Source organism: Chrysemys picta, chromosome 4 (genome assembly GCF_011386835.1).
Source record: "Chrysemys picta bellii isolate R12L10 chromosome 4, ASM1138683v2, whole genome shotgun sequence".
In the NCBI taxonomy this organism is placed as follows: Eukaryota; Metazoa; Chordata; order Testudines; family Emydidae; genus Chrysemys; species Chrysemys picta.
In genome coordinates this window covers 52,997,736-53,018,976 of record NC_088794.1, presented here as the reverse complement: position 1 = coordinate 53,018,976, position 21,241 = coordinate 52,997,736, and the positions used below count along the sequence as shown (strand labels likewise).

The window sequence follows — 21,241 nt, the reverse complement described above, 5'->3', positions numbered from 1 at the left end:
ATACCCATCTGGTAACAAAGATGGGTAAATCACCATCCATGGAAATAAGATCACTGCCAAAGTATACTGTTTATAAAGTATGTTTTGTATTTTTGGTAACCTTTGTTCATTTTCCCCTAGTTTCCATTCAACTGAGACAGTATAGAGGGCATCAGGCTGGGAAGTAGGAAAGTTGTGTTCTATTCTCAGTAACCCTCTGACTTGCTGTATGACTTCTGGCAAATCATTTTATTACTCTGTTCCTCAGATTCCCCATGTGAAAACGGGAATCAGAAATTTACCTTTCCTTGCAACTGCTTTGAGATATATGGATAAAGAGCAGTATGTCGGAGATGAATATTACTACTGAATTTTAGTAAAATTAGTTTTGTGATTTATCCACTGCAAAGTGATAAATCTAATTAATCTATTCTGGATTTTGTTTAGCTAATATACAGCATATACTTTTAAAATTTAAAGTACATGTTTTTAAGTCTGATTCAATAAAGCCCTCTTCTGTCTTAAATTCCTCTTCCTTACTTGAGAATATGATCACTTCAGGTGTACACGGGAATAAACTCAGAAGTTATCATGGAAGGAATGGTGGTGGATTATCATAGAAGGGAATGACCAGCACGGAGATGGATAGATACATGGTTTGTGACAGATCACTAGGAGGTCAGCTGCTGAGTTTGGGAAGTTAGCAATGGATTCAGAAGGCTTCCAAAAATTCTGCTATGATGTCACAATATTCAGACACGAATAAATGGATTTTACTTACATTGTACTCGAGAAGACGGGGAAAAACATAACTCAAGGTGAAAATACATATGAGCAGAAATAGTGAGAGGTAAAGCAACCTTTTGCAAAATAGCCACATTAAGATTGCAGCTGCTTGGCTCTGCAAAATTTAAAAGGTCAGACCCACAAAAGAATGCAGGGAAGAGAGGCCTAGAGCCTCAAAGGTATTTAGGCTTCCTACTTCCATTGATTTAAATGGAAGTTAGGAGCCAAAGGATCTGGGCCAGAATTCCTAAAAGAGGGCAATCCACGTCTAGCTGTCATTGTAGTAAAAATGCCAATGACTGGTCAACAAACTGCCTCCCATCTTTTTCCAGTATGTGTCTCAGCCTTGGTAGAGTTCCCTGAGATGGAGTTGAACACTTGCTAGGCTGCTGTGGTTGGGTCCCACCCCGGGCCGTCCCTAGCCATTTTGGTGCCCTACGGGCTGGGGTGGAATAGGGGCGGGAAGAGGCCGAGGGCTGGAGTGTAGCGGGGTGGGGGCCATGGGGAAGAGGTGGAGCAGGGGGCTGGAGCATTATGCAGCTGTGCAGGGCACCAGGAAATGTGGTGCCCCAAATTCCCTGGTGCCCTACGGAGCTGCATACTTGCGTATGGGTAAGGACGGCCCTGGTCACCGTACTGGGTCTGTGTGCCCTTCAGCTTCCCCTGTTCTGAATGGGCTGCAGCATTGTCTCATTCCTTGGCCTCTGTGGCACTCTTTTTTTTTTTTTTTTTTAAATGAAAGCATAGATTAGGTACAACGAAGTTCGTAACACTTTCCAACTTTCTTAGAGAAGTTATAAGTAAAGCTGGTTGGAAATGTTCCAAATTTCCAAAACAAAGATTTTCAAACTTTTTTTGTGGGGAACTTCAAAATTTTTACTTTCCATTCCAATTCTGGAAAGAGGAAGTTTTGAAATATTAGAATTTCCCATAAACCAGAAAGTCCAAGTCTTGACCAGCTCAAGTTATAATCCCCACACAGATTATTTCTAATAATCATAAGCTTTTATACTCTGATTTGTCCTCTGTGCACCATTGAGGATTAGTGTGAAAAAACAAGGTTAACTAATCAATTTTGTGTTGAGTTAAATGAAAAAAGGTAGAAAAATGTTCAAAAAGTGAAAACACATCCCTTTATGAAACCTCATAACACCCAAACAGTTTATCCAATTAACCTGAAATTAAAAAAAAAAATTCTACCAGGGAAGAAACTACATAAGAAATATGGAAAGTTAGCTTTTTCAGAAAGTCAGAGGGGAGAGTGTGTCAAAAATAGCCCCAGAATGGAAGCTAATAATTTCAATTCTGGAATCATTTAATGAGTGTCAATACTATAATTATATTATTATAACTACACACAGAAAATCTACAGTAAAAGAACATTACAGTACTAAGATTGCAAAAGCAAGCACTCAAAAGTTAAGAAATGCCACTCTGTGGATCTCTTTGCTAGATCAGGCTCTTATGCTGAAAACATTTTTAAAACAAGGAGACAAGTACTTATATCTAGGCAACAGCTTAAATTTATGAGGCAACAGGGGAGTAGTAATATTCATTCATTAACAATAAAAATGTGTCTGCAAACAACTACCCTGACACGGATAAAATTATTTGTAAAGTACCAGGAATATAACTAAAAAGTACACATTTGTAAGCATTAAGTATGCATTTCCCCACTATATTTGAATTAAAACATAGTATTTTGAGGTTGCAATTGAAGTAGAAAGGTGTTAAAGTAGTTACTGCTAAACATTAACTAGAGCTCTTCAACATCATCCCCTCAGCAATATGCTATTCTAGTTTAAAAACCTGTTAATTAGCAGATAAATCAACCTTTCACACAGTATGTAATAGATACAACTATTTCATAAAAGATGGATGAAAAAACACATGCCCTGCTGTGAAGTAGTTATTAGTTTCTAATACAGTAGATGAATTATCTCTGTGAGTATTGAAGAAATGCAATTAAATACTCAGAATAACATTTGATAAGATTGGTAAGTGTGAGTAATTATTGGCAAAGATTTTTGTATTTTAAAAGAAAAATCTTTTATACTTTTTCTAAACTCACAAGTCAGTAGTTGTCATAATGCCAATTTGGAGAGAGCTTCATGTTTTTTGTGACCGCTAAAGGGGAAACATTGAGTCTACCCTACTAAACGCAGCTGGGATCCCAAACAGGTATTTGTAGTTGCAATTTCAGGAAACGCGTATGTTTAAATTATTTTTCTTATTTCTTTTGTAGGTCTGCAGAATTACTGCCTACTGGCTGCCAACTTAGTGCTTCTGCCAACGATCTGAACGTGTGTGGAACTGTTGGCATTAGTAACAGTCATGATCAGGGCTTGAAAAATCCACCTGCCCACTTGTAGGTGGAGGGTGGCTGTTAGGGGCCATCATTTTATACTTTGGTTAGTAAGTTTAGTTCTCAGGGTTGTGGGTGTCTGGGATATTTTTCAAGCATTTACCTATGATCAATATCAGAATGTAAAGTCTGTTTATGGAGAAAAAGGAGGCAACAGGTGAAATCTTGACTCCACTGAAGTCAATGGCAAAACTCCCATTTATGTCAGTGCAAGTTTTTACCCCCAGTGTTTTCTGCTGTGTTGCACATTTCTCTAAGGTTCTCAGTGTTTTTATTTCATCATTCAGGGAAGGAAAAAATTTAGGGATCCATAAAATACTAAATAACCCTGGATCAAACAAACACTCTACCTTCTGGTCTTAAGGACTTGTGAGACAGTTAGGGTGCTGGTGCGCTGAAACCACAATTACCTATTATGCTGACCAGTATTGTCTCATTGATTCATTCCTTGTACTCCCCCATCTGTCTTCCTATATCCACCTCTTGTCTTATACTTAAATTGTAAGCTCTTTGGAGGCAGGGACCATCTTTTTGTACAGCACCTAGCACCATAGAGTCCTTGTCTATGACTGGGATTCCTAGGTGCTATGATTATACAAATAAATAATAATAAACATATAATTAATATTGCCAGGTTATTTATATTGTGAACAGCTATCTATTAACCCTCTTTTGTAGATAGATAATGTTACTGTCTCATCTCAGAAAGTAAGAGACTTGAGTTATCATAGGATCATAGAAATGTAGGGCTGGAAGGCACCTTGAGAGGTCATCTAGTTCAGCCCCCTGTGCTGATGTAGGCCCAAGTATATTTAGACTCTCCTTAAAAGTGTCCAACCTGTTCTTAAAAACCTCCAGTGACAAAAATTCCAGAACCTCTCATGGAAGCCTATTCCAGTTTAGTTAGAAAGTTTTCCCCAATATCTAACCTAAATCTCCCTTGCTGCAGATTAAATCTATTACCACTTGTCCTACCTTCAGTGGACATGGAGAAAAATTGATCGTTGTCCTCTTTGTAACAACCCTTAACATATTTGAAGACTATTGTCAGTTCCCCCCACCATCTTTTCTCAGGATGAAACATGTCCAGTTTTTTTAACCTTTCCTCAAAGTTCAGGTTTTCTAAACCTTTTTTCATTTTTGATGCTCTCCTCTGGACTCGCTCCAATTTGTCCACTTCTTTCTTGAAGTGTGACCCCCAGAAATGGACAAAGTACTCCATCTGAGGCCTCACCAGTACCAAGTAAAGCAGGACAATTGCCTCCCAGGTCTTACATACAACACACCTATTAATACACCCTGTAATGATATTAGTCTTTTTTTTCCAAGTGCATCATCTTGTTGACTCCCATTCAATTTGTGATTCACTAAAACCTTCAGATCCTTTTCATCTAGCCAGTTATTCATCCATTTTGTAGTTAAACATTTGATTTTTTTCTTCCTAAGTGTAATACTTTGCACTTGTCTTTATTGAATTTCATGATGTTGATTTCAGACCAATTCTCCAATTGTCAAGGGTTGTTCTGAATTCTAATCCTGTCCTCCAAAGTGTTTACAATCCTGCCCAACTTGCTGTCATCTGCAGATTTTATAAGCATGCTTTCCACTCCATTATCCAAGTCATTAATGAAAATATTGAATATTTTCCTAGAAGAGACCTTTGTGAGGTTCTCCCAGTTTAACTAAAAATCATTGATAACTACTCTGAGTAGGGTCTCTGAACCAGTTTTTCACCCACCTTACAGTTATTTAATCTAATCCACATTTCCCTAGTTTGCTTATGGGAATGTTATGTGGGACTGTGTGAAAATCCTTACTAAAATCAAGATACAAATTATACCTGAACTTGGCTCAAACCACATTACTGTTAATTCACTGGCTCATTCCCAAATCTTCTATAGTTAATGGCTAATAATGTTGTTAAAGATAACAGTAATCCTTGTTGCATCATTAAAAACCTATCAAGAAGCAGGATGTCTAGAGAGATTGTGTGAAAAGTGTAAAGAGAAGAAGAGATATGGCAAATACGAAAAAGGATTCCCTGTGTCACATATTGGGCACATTCACAATTCTCTACTGTATGTAGAATTATGTGTGCATTTCTCATAGTTGTTGCCATGGAAACTGCTGAAAACTGACCCATTGTATCAATGTGGAACATCTGTAGTATGGGGAAACCTTCAGTACTTTCAGATGCAAATCTCCCATTGAGGCCACTATCCAAGTGATGTTTCCACTTACTAACTAAATTCAGTAAAGCCTCCTCGCAAGACCCTGCCTTTTAAAAAAATGTGTTGCATCAATTTTTAATATATGAATGTAACATATAAAACAAACTAATAAAGTCAATACTAAAACCTTATGTATATGTATACCAAGTGTTTGTAATGCTCCAAAACAAATTAAATAATAGTTTAAAATCTTCAAGCAGGCGATTCAATGTTACTTTAAATGTATAAGCAGCAATAGATTGGAAAGTCCACAACTATTGCGTTAATAATGTTTTCTCGCTTGTCCAAATGCGTGTGCAGGGAAGACCAAACGATTTGAAGCTGTTCTCTGAAACTACTCCTTTGAGTTACTTAAGACATTCCAATATATTTTACATACATGGCTGTTAATATATCGTGTCTTCTTTTGAGCTCTTCTCTCTTGAGATCATACATAACCTTTTCCATCGGACAACAGGGGCATTTTGAAGAAATATCCAGACGTGTAAAATGCTATTTTATGAGAAATGGTATACATGTTGTTGTGAAGGACCTAGTGTACTATACACAGTGTTTAACATTTGTGAAATTGTACTGAATGCCAAAGCAGCTTAATGCTCCAGGCCTTTGACTCTTGGATGTGTATTTTTGTTACTGATTTAGAATCTGGTTTAGAGAGAAATCTGTAAATCTGAAAGTGCATGTTTGTTATTTAAGTTGTTAAAGGACAAAATTAGTTTTCAATTACTGAGTGGAAGTCCATGTTTTTTCCCCTCTTAGTCCAGGAGAGCTACATTATTTTTGTAATAGCTTACATTGTTGTATTATTATGGAAGCAATCTTTTTTGAGGAGAGAGCTGTAACTCGTCTGATGTCTAAGCATAAATATTTGAAGGTCAATTTGGGAACATTTGTGGCTTTAAATAGTATCTTTGCAAGAATCCCAATTTTTCTGTTTTTTTTTTTTTTTTTCAAAACCAGAACTCTATATCACATAGAAACTGAAGATAATTTTACAGGGCTGCTCTTGTGCTTCTGTCTACTGACGTTAATTTTCCAGTTGTTTCCCATCCCCTCTCAAAAGAAGCAGCAGTAGGACGATTTGATTGTTATTGTGGAGTGTTGAGAGAGATCATCAAAGTTGTTGCATGTACAATTTAAGTAAAATCCCACTCTAACCTCTTACATAGCCTTCACTAGTGTATCCGTGTTAGATAATGCATGCATTTCCTCACCTATTGTAACCTATTCTCATTTATTTTAGCATTGAGCATCAAGTAACATCTAACTAAATGGTTACTTATGAATTTTCCATTTGCCATTTTCCTTTCCACTGCTGCTTTGCTATCTTGCTTTAGAGTCAAACACCACATAGTGTACATTTGATGTGGCACGCACTTTATAAATGCCAGAGAGCACTAATTAAATCAAAGTATAAAAAAGAAAGGCACCCAACCATATTTCCTGACTCTGCCATAAAAATTTAGATCATGTTACATAGATATAACATAGCTTTCACAGATACCACTAAATGATGTTATGATCTTCTAATATATTTTAAAAATTAGTTGTTTAGTCCAGAAAGTGTTTCTGTACATCTAAATCTATGTAAAAAAAATCATCTATGTAGTTAAGTGTTACTATTAACAGGATGTAAAAAAAGATCAGGAACTTCAAAAATACTACTTAAATTAATTCTTCCCCAAAAGAAGTGAAATCCCTCTAAACTTTATAAACCTAAAATGTTAGGGAAAAAATCAGTTAACCAAGGAAGAAATGTAATCCTAGCTTCCCCTCCATTGTTTAAAGGGATATTGCATAGAGGTTAAAGAATTTTGTGGACTGTCCTGACAATCTGCTGCTATTGTTCTTGTGATGTGATACTTTTTGCCAAATGTCTCATTACTAAGAGTGGACATGGTGTATTTCACTCTGTCAAAACAATTCATTAAACTGCTGTTGGACATCACGTTTCCCCTTGGAATGGAATCAGACTCTTGTTGGTTTGGAACATGAAAATTATTAACAAAACATAAACACAAGCCCATTCTGTGAATCTTGTCCGGTATCTTGTAACATATCGGAAAAATGTATTTTAAAAATATTTGTAACTCAGAATAAACAAGAATTTAGAGGAAAATATGCTCTTTACTATAAATAGAAATGTTTTTCTTTTAAGCATTTGCAAGTCAGTCTCTTGGCTTCATAACTTGTGTGATTAAATCTTTCCTGTTGTTGCTTCTGCCAAAAGGAGAGTCTATAGAATTGTAATGGGAAGCCCTAGCAGTTTTCATTAACTAATATTTCATTAATGACATCTCATTGGAAAAAAGGTGAGTGACTTTAAGGTAGCTTTTACATAGCTTTTCAAAATTATAAAAACAAGTCAATACATACAGTAGTAATATATTTTACCACTAGTAAGGAGTTCAGCATCTCGGGAACATCAAGTACATTAGAAAAAGTGGTGTAAGTCTCAAACAGAACTGCTGAACAAGAAGGGCCTGTGTCAACACAGCAAAATTTACTGTCAGGGCCCTAACATATTATAGCAGGGTTTTTGTGTGTGGGAATGGTATTGAACTATTGTAACCATGTTATAGCACCAGATCCTCAGTTACTCTTAGGGCATACATTAGGAGGGAAAGGGACAATGGGAGGCTTGGATTGGGTCAGCCCCGGGCATAAGTTAAACAACCTCAGAAGTAATCTAACTTGTCCCAGGAGCAAAGGCCTTGTATCATTGGAACACAGAATGCTCTGGCTGTTTGGTGGGGCGGGAGCAGATTGTTTAGAGCTTGCTAGACTGTCTTTATACCACCCAGAGATTCACCTCCACGGGGGAATCCTTCAACTGCCCCTTTTGGATTTGCTTCCTAGTCTATACATGTAAAGGCAATAACAGTTTGGCATGCCCCAAATATGTCGTAAAATGGATCACACCATATCATATTAAAAGCATGGGGCCTCAACATGGAAAACTTTGCTGTGCAGACAGATCCAAATGCTAAGAAACACATGAGAATGAGGGGTCTGATGATAAAGTAAAAAGGTCAGAATAAAAGAAAAAGGAACATTTCCTGTTCCTAAAATGTTCTGAGGTAAGAAAGTATATATTTCCCCATTCTCAAATGTATCCTTAGAAATAGGTTCACAGAGATGTTACAGATTTCAGTTTGCAATGTATCTATTTAGTCCCATTTTCCCTCCAAAATAAATGTACATGACCTATGTGCCTGGAATACTGTACTCACTATTCTTTTACCTATTTTAATGCTGTAATGTGCTTATATTGTAAAACCAGTTACCAAGGGGCATTGAAGAGTGACTCATTCCCATTCAAGATTAAGTGCCTTACATCAGTGTTTTGCTACCAGACCAACAGGTTACAAGCTCTGCCCAAACTAGGACTCCCACATGGCAAAGGACAGTGCTTCCTAAGGAACTGATTCCTTTTTACTTCAGTGGGCTTTGGATCAGGCCTAAGAGCCCACTCTTGTAAACTGTTACTCACATGAGTAGTGTCATTGAAGTCAGTAAAACTACTCACTAGTAGTCAGGACTACTCACTAAAAACTACTCACATGAATAACATTTTACATGATCAGGCTCTAATTGAAAAATTTGACTGGCCTATGCCAGCTACTTTAATAACATTCACATTCAGGAACAATACATTTAGGAAAGTGAGGTCAGTTGGAACAGTTGTGGTGTTCACCTGTCTCCTGGTCTGGATCTCGCTATGGATCAGTAACTAAAAAAAGAATGTGATCGGTCAACGAGTAAAAAAAGAGGGTCAGTAATATTACTGGAGAGCACTCCTATTTATAGTCACGCTTTGTGTGACATGCAGAAGACACTTCCAGATAACATTAATTACAATTATTTCTATAAAAAAGAATTGCAAAAGCAACAATGATGTTATACTGAAATTTCTTTACTTTTGATTTAATCATTCAGTTTTCTCTACTGCTTAGAAAAAAGTCTCATGTACTTTTCTAGTTTGCTTTTTGAGGTAAGAATATTTTAATCGAACTTTGTAATATTTCTCAGAGTTGATTTTCTTACTGATTATTTTTTAATAAACTCATACTTCATAGAATATCAGGGTTGGAAGGGACCTTAGGAGGTCATCTAGTCCAACCCCCTGGTCAAAGCAGGTCCAAACCCCAGACAGATTTTTGCCCAAGATCCCTAAATGGCCCCCTCAAGCACTGAACTCACAACCCTGGGTTTAGGAGGCCAATGCTCAAACCACTTGTTAGTGTGTAAAACAAAGTCCCATATTTCATACCAGTAGGTAAATAGCTATATTTTTTGTTTTTTTAAAGTGGCAATATGGTCTATAGAACATGAGTTCTAATCCTGACTCTTTTATTGCACAGCCTTGGGTTACTTCTCCTTTCTATCTCTATTTCTCCATATACAAAATAGGCATAATTCCTGTTTACCTACATCACAGCTGTGTTGTAAGACTACGTGTTTGTACAGTACTCTGAAGTTGCAAAATACTGTACAAGTGCTGAGCAGTAGTAGTATTTAAATTTGTTCTTATCTGAGGTGCTTTCTAATTTTTTTCTTGCATTAATTTTTTAATTGTTTTGAGTTAGTTGAATGCTCATGAAAGGTATGAGCTTATCTTCTCTGTACTTTTTTAACTAAATAAATAACAGTGTAGGCTTTCCCACATTGTCCCACCAATGAGCCTCAGTTCTGTTCTGAAGGCACCACCGTCAGGGTGATAGTGTAGTTCAAGCTCCATTACTTTGTCCTTATTCTCTTTGCTTTAACTACCAGAAAAGTAGACTTTAGTGCCAATTGTGATGGCTTTATTGTAATGTAAACACAGTAGGTGTGACATTATCTAATTAAAATATGACCAGGCAAATCATTTTAGCTACCGTTATATAATTGCAACAAAACTTATACAAATGTGAGACGTGCCTTGAAAGGGCTAAGTATTCTGCAGGATAAATGATCCAGATTCAATCTTTAGAGACATGTTAGAAAAGAATGCGAATGGTAATTAGGGCCATTCCATGGTACATAGGCTAGAACTTTTAAATGCAAACCTATGTTGTTAGAAATTAAAGGTGATACTAATTGTATGTGTGTACTCATATCTTGTTAAATGTTCGCCATGTAAACAGACAGTTCCTGTCTGTCACTATAGCTATTGATTCAAAGATCAAAAGGGAATATTAACATTTAGATGAATCTTAGGTGAAATAATGTCATTGTCTATATGTCTCTTTAAAGTTTGTGATAGACTACCTAATGGATAAACTGCCTTATGTTAATTTGTGTAGCTAATTACTGGTGATGCTTAGGAAATACATCTACTTCAAAACCCGCATAATTGCCTATTGTTCGCCTAAGGACTCTGACCTGTCAAAGAAGGCCTGGAGCTGTATAAAAGACCCTTGGGTCCTGATCCTTTTTATCTCAGATCTGCTTGATGCTTCATGCACGGGAAGCTTAAGCTATAAGGCTGAGATCTCCAGTCTTGACTGGATCTCCCTGAATATGAACTTTGGACTATAACCTATGGACTATTTCTAAAAGAACTCTTTGCAACTACAAAGTGCAGCGTCTCTACTATGAATCTAATCTCAAGAACTGTACTTATGTCTGTATGTTTACTGATCTTTTAACCAATACTCTCTCTCTCTCTTTTCTTTTTTAATAAATTTAGTTTAATTAATAAGAATTGGCATAAGCATGTACTTGGGTAAGATCTGGAATATTCATTAACCTCGGAGGTAATGTGTCCAATCCTTTGAGATTGGTAGAACTTTCTTATATGATGAATAAGGTTTTCAGTAATCCTCATAATATTTGACTTGGGTGGAGGTCTAAGGCTGGGTTACTTTAAGGGAACTGTGTTGTTGGCTTCTGGGTAACCAGTGAGGTATTATAGAAGCGTTTTTGTGCTGGTTTGGTAAATCTAAGTATTGGAATATCCACCAGCTTTGGGGATTGTCTGCCCCATTCTTTGCAGTTCACCCTAACTGACCTCAGTTGGCTCCCCTGGGACTCCGGTCACAGTAGGAAATGGACTGTTTTTGTTCAAAATGTTATTTGAATGTTTTATGCTGTGGTGTTGTAGCTGTAGGTACCAGGATAATAGAGAGATAAGAGAGGTAAGGTAATAGCTTTTATTCGACCAACTTCTGTTGGTGAGAGAGACAATGTTTTGTCATCTCCATTTATTTTTTACTAAAACATTTTTGTCTGCGTTGTTTAGCAGAGTAAAAACAATAAAAAGGAATGGTAATACTTAGGAAGTCTTTCTATCTGCTCCTTATGGGCCTCATTACCATAGTATCGGAATGCCTCACAAATATTTATGGGTTTAGCTTCACAACACCAGTGTAAGGTAGGTAAGTGTTATCTCCATGTATAGCTGGGCAACAGACATAGATTAAGGGTCTGATGCAGGGTTCACTGACCTCAATGGGCTCTGGATCCTAAAAATCTAGATACATAGATACCACAAAAAGGCTTTAAACAAAAAAGTTTAAAGTAGCAAGTTACAAAATTAGATAATCAGTTTATACTTGGTTGAGTCAAAGCATTTGAGCAGCTCTAAATAATTCTGGGTCACTGTGAGTGGCCTGTAATTTTCAACAGCCCCAATGTATGTGTGCTCAAATCACCTAAAAATCAATTTTAAAACACAGTAAAAAACAAAACATGCGAAGTCAGTACTCACTGCTGTGATATTAACACAAGATACAGATGCATAGAAATAAAATTTCTACAATATTCCAGTGTGAAATATACTGTAACATTTGGCAAGGTGCCAATCGTCTGTTTGAAATGTAAATGTCCCACCAGGCATTTTCAACAACTCTGGTCCTCAACAATTAAGAGAATAGGGATATTGAAAAGGCAAATGTCTAAGAAATATACATCTGAGGAAGTTATTTTAGTAGTGATTGTTTTTGTAATACAAAAGAAATCTTTGACATCAATGCTTAACACTTCATTCAAGCTCCTCTCATTTTCTGCATGCTTTCTGTTGCTTGATAGACAACTATGACAAAAACATTATAGACTACAATTGTGTTGTCTTTCCATAATGCTGTTTTTGAAAACAAGGAAACATCAGTAATTCCCAGTATGTTTTCCTTTCCAATAGAAAAACACCACCCTGTGAGATCTTCAAGGTTATTTTCTGATATACTGTTTATTTACCAACCTTCCTAGAAAGTGTCTCCAGTGTAGACACTACAGTAATGGGACTGCTGTAATGGTATGCAGCCTTGTATTTTCCAAATAACTTTAATGCTAAGATACCTTAAGAAAATAAATTATGTAACTTCTTAATTACGAATGCACAGTGCTTTGAGTTTGAAAGTAGTTTTCCCTACGTGCATAGCAACAGAATGTATGCACCTAGAATTTTGGATGTGTATGGAAAATGAATCTGCAATGGAGTGCACTTTGAAGTAAGTTTAGTAGGGCCCAACTCATAATGCAACATTATGACCACTTTACTTGCACTTACTGGTGGCTGTTCAATGTAATGGAATGCTATTTCTGTAAGTTTTGAGCATGACTGATTTTAGTTGTCTCTGTGGTGCAGACTTAAGATTGTAGTTATCTGAGAATGATTGTGGTTTACTTTGGAAGTGCAACCTTACTTTAAAATGTCCTGCTTTTCTATTTATTTGTTTAGGAGGGATTTTCAAAAGTTATTACCGTTGGCCCAACTCGGCTCCCTTTGAAGTTAAATTTCAGTAGGAATTAGGCCTTTATAAAACTTAATTCAAAGTGCACACCATTGCAAATTAACTTTCCATACTTTAAGTCAGACTTTCCATACTTTAAGGCAGAGTTAGGCCAGCGCTAAGCACTTCTGAAAATCTCACAGTCTTGTTCATGGGAATTTCTTTAAATATATTAAGGCATCTACCACAACTCTAAATACCTGTAACAATTCTGAAAGCACAAGAGGACACATATCCTAGACACAAAATACTTTAGCCTATGTAATCACACAGTAAGCCACTATAACAATTCATTAAAATCCCACCATAAATAATCCCCTGTAACAATCACTCCAAGGGTACGTTTATACTTACCTCCGGGTCCGGTGGTAAGCAATCGATCTTCTGGGATCAATTTATTGCGTCTTGTCTAGACACGATAAATCGATCCCGGAAGTGCTCGCTGTCGACGCCGGTACTCCTGCTCGGTGAGTGGAGTAAGCGGATTCGACGGGGGAGCCTGTCTGCTGTGTGTGGACCCGCGGTAAGTTCGAACTAAGATAGTTCGACTTCAGCTACGTGAATAACGTAGCTGAAGTTGCGTATCTTAGTTCGAAGTGGGGGGTTAGTGTGGACCAGCCCCAAGTCTCTCAACCTACTTCTCTTAGGGACGGCCCAAACAGATAAGCCTTGAGAAGAGCACTGAGCTTGATGCTTCAGTTTCCCAATAACACTCAAGAGAACTCTCAGGAGGACTGTGTCTTCAATTTATGTTCAGCTGTCCCAAGTATGATGAAATTTGCACTGTACACAAGGCAGCCTTTAGTCATAACACAGCACATACTTTACACAATAAAGGACTCTACAGAAAGGCATTATGTTTAAAAAAAACAATTGAAGGAGGTTTCAGAGGGATTTGACAGATTATTTACTCATGATTATACTGTTGTAGTTTGAGTGGAAATCTGGCTTGATCTAATTAACAAAAATCTGGAACAACATAAGGACAACATTGAAAAACAATGCAGAGAAGCTTTGGAAACTTTCCATTACTTAGCCAAAATGACTGATCTAAAATTCAAAGGTAAGCCCAGAGCTTTATAATCCTGAGTTCCTTCCTTCTCTTCTAGTATTTAAAATCCAGATTTTGACTCCAAATCTGTTTATGAGGAGGTCATATCACAGTGTGTGGCATCAAAATGGTGGAAAACTGAGATTAAAAAAAAAAAAATCACTGAACTCAGGACAGCTGAACTCAGAATACTGTAAATTTTTAGAAGATCTGCACAATTCAGCTTCAACCAAGCTTTAGCACATTCACACTGAGTCAGTCAAAAAGTTTTAATAAATCAAGTGCTTAAAAAGTAAGTAAATTAGTAAAAACGTGTCAGTATTTAAGGGCAGATTCAAAAACCTATGTAGTTAATATGTGGGAGCTTGGCTTTGCATTCTTGTGTTTTTTATTTACAGCTTACAAGTTCTTCATTTTCAACAACAGGTGTACCTTTCTGAGAAATAAATATGCATGAGGGTGTTGCAAATAAAATGGAGTGTGTTGTGGGGAGAAGACAAGAATAAAAGGATACGCATGTTTGCATAGACTGGCTACGTGTATAGATTGCAGGTTACATTAAATGAAAAAAGGGAACATAAGTATGTAAAACTCAGTTACTTGCTCTAATCCAAGATTTTACCTTGGGGTTGGCTGTTATTTGGAGGAACAGTACCTCCTTCTTACTGCCTCTTCACCCTGTGTGGGCTGAGTGTTACCACCAGAGTCAAGAATCCAATTTGCAGCAGTTGGCTAGTCCTGCAGCCAGCCACTGATATTTTCAAGGTAATTGTGGTATGAGAGGTAAAATGCCCTCCTGTGTGCATTCCTGTGATTGTGTCAGGAACTGTGAGAGCAAGAGAAAGTGCTGCTATTGTCATGTGGGAAAAATATTGCTTTGCTCTCTCCTGTGAATGTTTTGGTGATATTACTTTAACAGTGGGATCAGAAGGTTCTTCTAGTGCTGGTCCTTATGTGTCTTACGCATGCATTCCATGTGCCTGACATCGAACTAGCACGAGTAGTGTGGGGATGGTAGCATGGGTAGCGGAGACATGGCTTAGTTGACTATGTACTTGCCTGAACCTGAAACCTGTAGCTAGTAGTGGAGACACAGCATAAAAGACTCAACAGCAACCCTCCTGTTTCTTGGGTATATATATCAGCATTGAGGTGGAAATATCACAAGCAGTCCCAAATGTTTACAAAAGTATTCTCAGTAGAAGCAGCATGTGTCCGTTACAACAGCTCGATAGTCTTTCCTTATGTAGACAATTGATCCTTGATAGGCAAGTTCTGGTCGAAAGTTCTGACATCAACTTAATCTCTGCTGAGTCTTCTGGCATCACTGGGGAACTGTATGAATTTAGAAATGTCTATCTTGTCTGCAACACAAACTATAGAATTCATCGGAGCAACTCTGGACTCTGTCAGGGCAAAAGCTTATCTTCCCTTAGACAGATTCCAGTCAATGAACAATTTAATCAACCGAGAAGAGTCCACAGACATCGGTTTGTTTCTGCCTTATCCTCTTGGGTCACATAGTGTCATGCACCCATGTGACATCTTTTGCAAGGTTTCATCTCTGATGTCTATAAACTTGGCTTCAAACAGATTGTGTGCCAAGAAAACACATCATGGACACAGTAGTAACGATCCCCCCCAGACTGAAGGATTCTCTAAAGTGGTAGGTGAACAACGATATGTGTGTGTGTGTATGTGTGTGTGGCAGGGGTCCCCTTCCTCCCTCCCACACTAAAGAGAATGCTGAACACAGATGAATTCCTACTTTTTAGGGTGCCTACCTGGATACAGCACAAAGCATATGGACTTCTCAGGAGGCTAAAATGCATATAAACCTACTAGAAGGGAGAGCTGTCCAGGAAGCCTGCAAAGCTTTTTTACCAGTTATATGATCCCATCATATTCTAGTGATGCTGGTTAACAGAACTACAGTGTTCTACATCAAGCAGCAGGAAGGGGCAAGACCCACTCCTCTCTACATAGAAGCAGCCAGTCTGTGAATCTGGGGCATTCAACATGAGACTACCCTATCAGCAGTTCACTTCTGGGAAAACACAGTTCTCAGCAGACAGCCTCATTGGACATTTCTTGACCGACCATGATACACAATTTAGTGGAGAGCCCTGTATTAGGATCTCTTTGCATCCCAAGCGATCAGGAAATGCAAAATGTACTGCTCCAGAGGGACTCTGGGTCAGGGCTTATGGCGCACTGCCCTGCTAATCTCATGGATGCCTTTCCACTCATTCCACTCTTTTCTCAAGTTGTATAGAAGATCCAACAGGATACAGCAATAATCATTCTCATGACTCCCATTTTCCAGCCTTTTTCACCTGTCAATCTGTCCATCCATCAGCATCCAGTTCTTTCCAGAGTCCTTGACCCAGGACATGGCAAGGTCCAACATCCCCCACACTCTCCATTTCACAGTTGGTATTCGGATGGACATCAAACCTAGAACAGAGATGTTCAGAAGACAAGTCATCCTCACCATAGCAGGAAAGAATCCACCAGAAAATGCTATATAGCAAAGTGGAAGAGATTCTCCATTTGGGCTCAGCATCATCACATGTCCCAGAGAAAGTGGGGATTTCTGCTATCTTGGATTATCTCCTCACCCTCAAGTCTGCTGGCCTTTCCCTTAGCTTGCTGCAAGTTCAGATGGCAGCAATCAGTGTCTGACACCCTTCAATTAACAACCACACTATCTTCACCCACATGATGATATGTTTTCTCAAAGGTGTAATTAGAACCTTTCCACCAATAACCAAACCAACTCTAACCTGGGATCTTATCTTGGTATTCTTAACATTAACTAGACCACTGTTTGAACCATTAGGAATGTGTTTGTCTCATTTATTTATGACAATCGCCAATTCTGGTGGCCATCACTTCTGCCAGAAGCATAGAAAAACTTGGACCGCTGATGGGTGACCCATTGTATACAGTATTCCATAAGGAGAAGGTCTCATAGCAATTGGACCCTGTAACAGGGTATACTGTTAAGAGTGGAAGGGTCAGAAGACCCTGTTCCAGGGAGTTTGAATGCACAAGGTCCCAGGAAATGCCCTGATAGTGGAAGAGAGGAAGTGGTCAGATGGGGAAAAACACTAAGGCATTGTTCCTTTAAAGGCTCCGGATCAGAAGCCATGTAACATAGGATGGGGCACGGCCTCCCCTGTCTTCCAGCCGACCAGGAGGAGCTCTCTGGAGGAAAGCAGTCTATAGACTGCCTTTTCGCTCAGAACAGGGGGATACACTGGTAAGAGAAGGAAGTTAGAGGCTAGAAGGCTAAACTCCAGGGAGACACAGCTATGAAACATGACCCTGTGAAGAGTAGGCTGGTAGAAGAGCTCAGTATGGAAGGCAGAACCTCTAGAAATCAGTATGAATCTCTGGATTGCAGTGATGGACTTAATTGGTGGGACTGTTTGAAATGGTTTGCGGGCACTAAACCAGCCCCAAGTGAAGGGCAACAGGACTTCTAAAAGAGACTGTGGAGAGTCTCTACAGGTATGTCTACAGTGCAATTAAACACCGGCAGTTGGGGCATACCAGCTGACTTGGGCTTGTGAGGCTGTTTAATTGCAGTTTAGTCATGTGGATTTGGGCTGGATCCCAAGCTCTGGGACCCTCCTCCTCACAGGGTCCCACAGTCCAGGCTCTAGCCTGAGCCTGAATGTCTATGCTGCAGTTAAAGAGCCCCATAGCCTGAGTCTGAGTCAGCTGGCACAGGCCAGCTGTGGATTTTTAATTGCAGTATAGACATACCCTAAGGGGCCCTGAAGAAAAAGAGAGCGAACAGAAGGAGGTAGCTGCATAGGGAACTCTGGCCATGGGGGATTGCTCAGGAAGCAGGGGCCCTGTTATTCATCAGAAACTAGCTCCTAAAATAATTTCACGTAAATCAGGTAAGACAACTACTAAAAAAGTCTCATACCAGTGTTGAGGATAAGAGACTCCATTCCTTGCTGTGCATCAGCCTTTTACCAGCAAACAACAAAATCTATCCAGAAGTCACATGGACTATTTGTTTCCCTAGTGGAATGAATGAGAGGTCAAGCAATCTCCTGTCAGAGACTTTCTAAGTGGATTTCAGATTATCCTGTTCTGATATCAGTTGACACATCTTCCTCCTGCACAGGGGGTGAGAACCCATTTTACCAGACCACAAGCACCTTCAGTAGCATTGCTTCAAGAAGCATCACTCCTTGATATAAGCCAAGTGGCTACATGGCATTCCATTCAGACCTTCACGAGACACTATGCTATAGTACAAGCCTCCACAGTGGACATCCTTTGTGCTTGTCAGTCACCCATAGTGAAATGAACATAGGCACTGCACTAAAAGAAGAAAAAGAAGTTCCTTACCTTATAATACCTGAAGTAATTTGAGGTGTGTGGTCCTTATCTGTATTCCACTACCTGTCCTCCTTCCCATCTGCCTTGGTCCGTGGTGGTGAAGGAATTGGAGAAGCGGTCTGTCCATGCTGCCCCTTATATTCTTGGTTCGCATCATGAGAAGGGTGTAGGTTCAGATTAATAGACACTACTACGTAAGAATCTTCCAGTCTCAGGTGCCTAGAGCACATGCACATCCACGTCCACCAGTGGAATATAGATCTCGACCGCACATCTCAGAGAACTTTAGATGCTACAGTGTAAGTAACTTCTCTTTCTCTGGCCATCAGGGATCTATTTAACCAGGAAGGGATGGAATAGTGCAGCCAGAAGGTTCCAAGGCAGTTGGTGATTGGCAGTGGACCCTCCTGGCTGCTGAGAGCTGCTTTCTATGGGAAGTCTCTGACAGAACATGAACACTTGAAGCTTATAAAGCAGCAGTGCTGGTTTAAACAACTCAGGAACTCCCTGCATTACATCTTCTTCTTGTCTGAGCTTGTAAGTTGCGAGAATCCATCCCTTGTCCTTACCACCATCTGCATGGCCATTCCTGTTAGGTGTCCTGCCAGTCTGTGTATTTGGACCAGACATTAAGTAATGCTTCCTGCTTTGACCAAATGTATCATTTTGATGTAAATGAAGTTACAACAAAAAACTTCCCCCCAGCCAAAAATCGGTGGGTTCCTCCCCCGAGCTCTATTTCTGTGAGCCAGAGGAGTGGGAATGGGAAAGGTGCCACAGTTAGGACTGTGGTAAAGGGGAAGGTACCCAGATTTGTCAGGGGCTCCCTAAAGAGTGAGCACAAATCTGTCCTCCTCCACCCCACAGCAGTCTGGGCATGAACAGTAGATATATCACACTGGCATTTCAGCCTGTCCTGTGTGACCTACTTCAAAGAGCACTGGACTGGAACCAGGAGACTTGTGTGCTAATCCTGGCTCCACCACTGACCCGACACACAAGTTCAGGAAAGTCATTGCACTTTCCCGTGCCTCAGTTTCCTCAGCTGTAAAATGGAGCCAATGATGTTTACTCCCCTTTGTGAAGGAGTTTAATAGCCCCAGCTAGAAAGAGCGCTAGATTAGAAGATTTAGGCGTTACTGCACCGGGGGAGGGCCCTGGCTGAACCAGGGAGTTTGACTTTGCACTTCCCCTGCAGGCAAGGGGCTCACCCGCGGCTGCAGAGGGAGCAAGGGGCTTTCGGGGCTCCCGAAGAGGGGAAAAGGGAAAGATTCAACCTTCTCCTAGGGGCGGGAGCAAGGGCCTCTTCCCTGGGCTCCAGCAAGGAGCCTGGCAGAGGGGTTGGCGCGGAAGGGAACCGGGGCAGCAGGCGGGGAGGCTGATCCCTCGGCGGGGCTGAGCGGGGGTCAGGGCCGGGGCTCTGGGCAGCAGCTCCGATTGCGGCGGCAGCGCGGCAGGCAGGGCCCGGGCGGTGGCGCTGCCGCTGCGGCGGAGGCCTAGAGCTCGCCCAGTCTCCGCTAGGGAGGGCCCCATAGCTGGGAACCGAGCCCAGCCATCGTCCTAGCGGGACTGAGGTGCAGCGAGTCCCGCGGGCCCCTCCGCGTGCACCATGGGCCCCAGCGCCTAGGCCGCCGGAGAGAGGAGCGGCAGCGGGAGGAGGAGGCCGGGGGAGGGCCGAGTCCCTCCCCGGGAAGATGAGGCGGAGGCCTGGGGAACTGAGCAGGCTGAGCTGGGGCTCCTTCCTCTCAGCCGCCAGGACAAGATGGCAGCGTCCGAGGCGCCGGCGGCAGCCGCAGGAGCAGCAGCCGCAAAGAGCTAAGCCCGGCCTGGGAGGCGCCTCTCCGTGACTCTCCCGGACATGCCCAGGGCGGCGGCAGCTCGGACACTCGCGCTGCCCGACCTGTGAAGGTGAGGGGCGGCCCTGCCTGCCGAAGGGGGGACCCGGCTCCTGTTCTCTGGCTGGGGCCGAGCCCCCCCCGCAAAATGCCCCGCTGGGCGTGGGGCTGTGGCAGCTGAGAGTCCGGGCGGGAGAGGACTCGGGTGCTTCTTGCCCCGTCTCTGGGGAGTGGCAGCAGCTCGGAGCCTGCTGCTCCCGAAGGCGCCTCCTGCCGAGGCAAGTCAGGGTGTGGGGCGGGGGGCGACGACTCTGGCGCTAACAAACTTTGAACCATGGGCTGAGTCCCCCTCCCCCCGCTTCTTTCTCAGCCCGTGGGGCGGGGGGCAGGCGGTGCCCCACCTCGCACACGTACTGCGCAGTTCCCCTTCCAGCTCCCCGGGCACTGAAGTTTGCCCAGGGAGGAGGTGACGCTCCCGCGAAAAATCTAGTGGTAAACAAGCAGCCTGGTCCCACAGCGAGTGTCCCTTCTGTTTTCCCGTTGTTCCACTTTTATCATCTCTTTCCTCTTAGGCCCAAAAGCTTCCCCTTCTTTTATTCTTTTCCCTGTCTTTGCCCCATTCTCCAGTGCACTCTGCAATTTCCCTTTGGATGGGTTTGTCTGACGTGTGTAAAACTAACCTGAGGAGCTGTGTGTGATTGTTGTTGTGATCGAAGAAATGTGATACCCTCCGTTTGCAACTTGTCAGGCCAGCAGGAAGGCGTGGCTGCCGAGCTTCTCTTGTTACAGCGATTATTGCTTCCCTTTGGAACACAGAGGTAATTTGCAAATGTAGTTTGGGAAGGAGTATGTCTATTTCCATTTCAGAGGGGGAAAAGAATAGCTTAAAATGGTATGTGGGACTGATGACAATT

General features: G+C 41.0%; 2 protein-coding genes across 12 annotated transcripts in view; one reads left to right on the top strand and one right to left on the bottom strand.

Moving 5' to 3' along the window:
• Positions 1-5,762: 5,762 nt before the first annotated feature.
• Positions 5,763-21,189, bottom strand: LOC101949306 (basic proline-rich protein-like). The gene is made up of 3 exons (XM_065594064.1): positions 21,055-21,189; positions 18,502-20,638; positions 5,763-16,584 (listed from the first exon to the last, which is right to left on the bottom strand). The coding sequence occupies exons 1-2, from the start codon at positions 21,187-21,189 to the stop codon at positions 19,700-19,702; spliced, it is 1,074 nt and encodes a 357-aa protein (XP_065450136.1). The 3' UTR covers positions 5,763-16,584; positions 18,502-19,699.
• Positions 20,261-21,241, top strand: part of HIPK3 (homeodomain interacting protein kinase 3) — a 145,298-nt gene continuing 144,317 nt past the window's right edge. For 3 of the 11 annotated variants that reach the window (XM_065592255.1, XM_005291529.5, XM_065592249.1), the window contains exons 1-2: positions 20,261-20,400; positions 20,955-21,145. The gene's annotated coding sequence lies outside the window, so the exon portion shown is untranslated. Of the gene's footprint in view, positions 20,401-20,466; positions 20,606-20,954; positions 21,220-21,241 lie in introns of those variants that run through there. The other 8 variants (XM_065592254.1, XM_005291528.5, XM_065592247.1 and 5 more) reach the window with 3 other exon arrangements.

Coding starts and splice junctions, on each gene's coding strand:
- LOC101949306 (XM_065594064.1), bottom strand. CDS start 21,189: ATGGAAATAGACATACTCCTTCCCAAACTACATTTGCAAATTACCTCT. Junction 20,639..21,054: donor TGACAAGTTGCAAACGGAGG/GTATCACATTTC, acceptor TGTTAGCGCCAG/AGTCGTCGCCCCCCGCCCCA.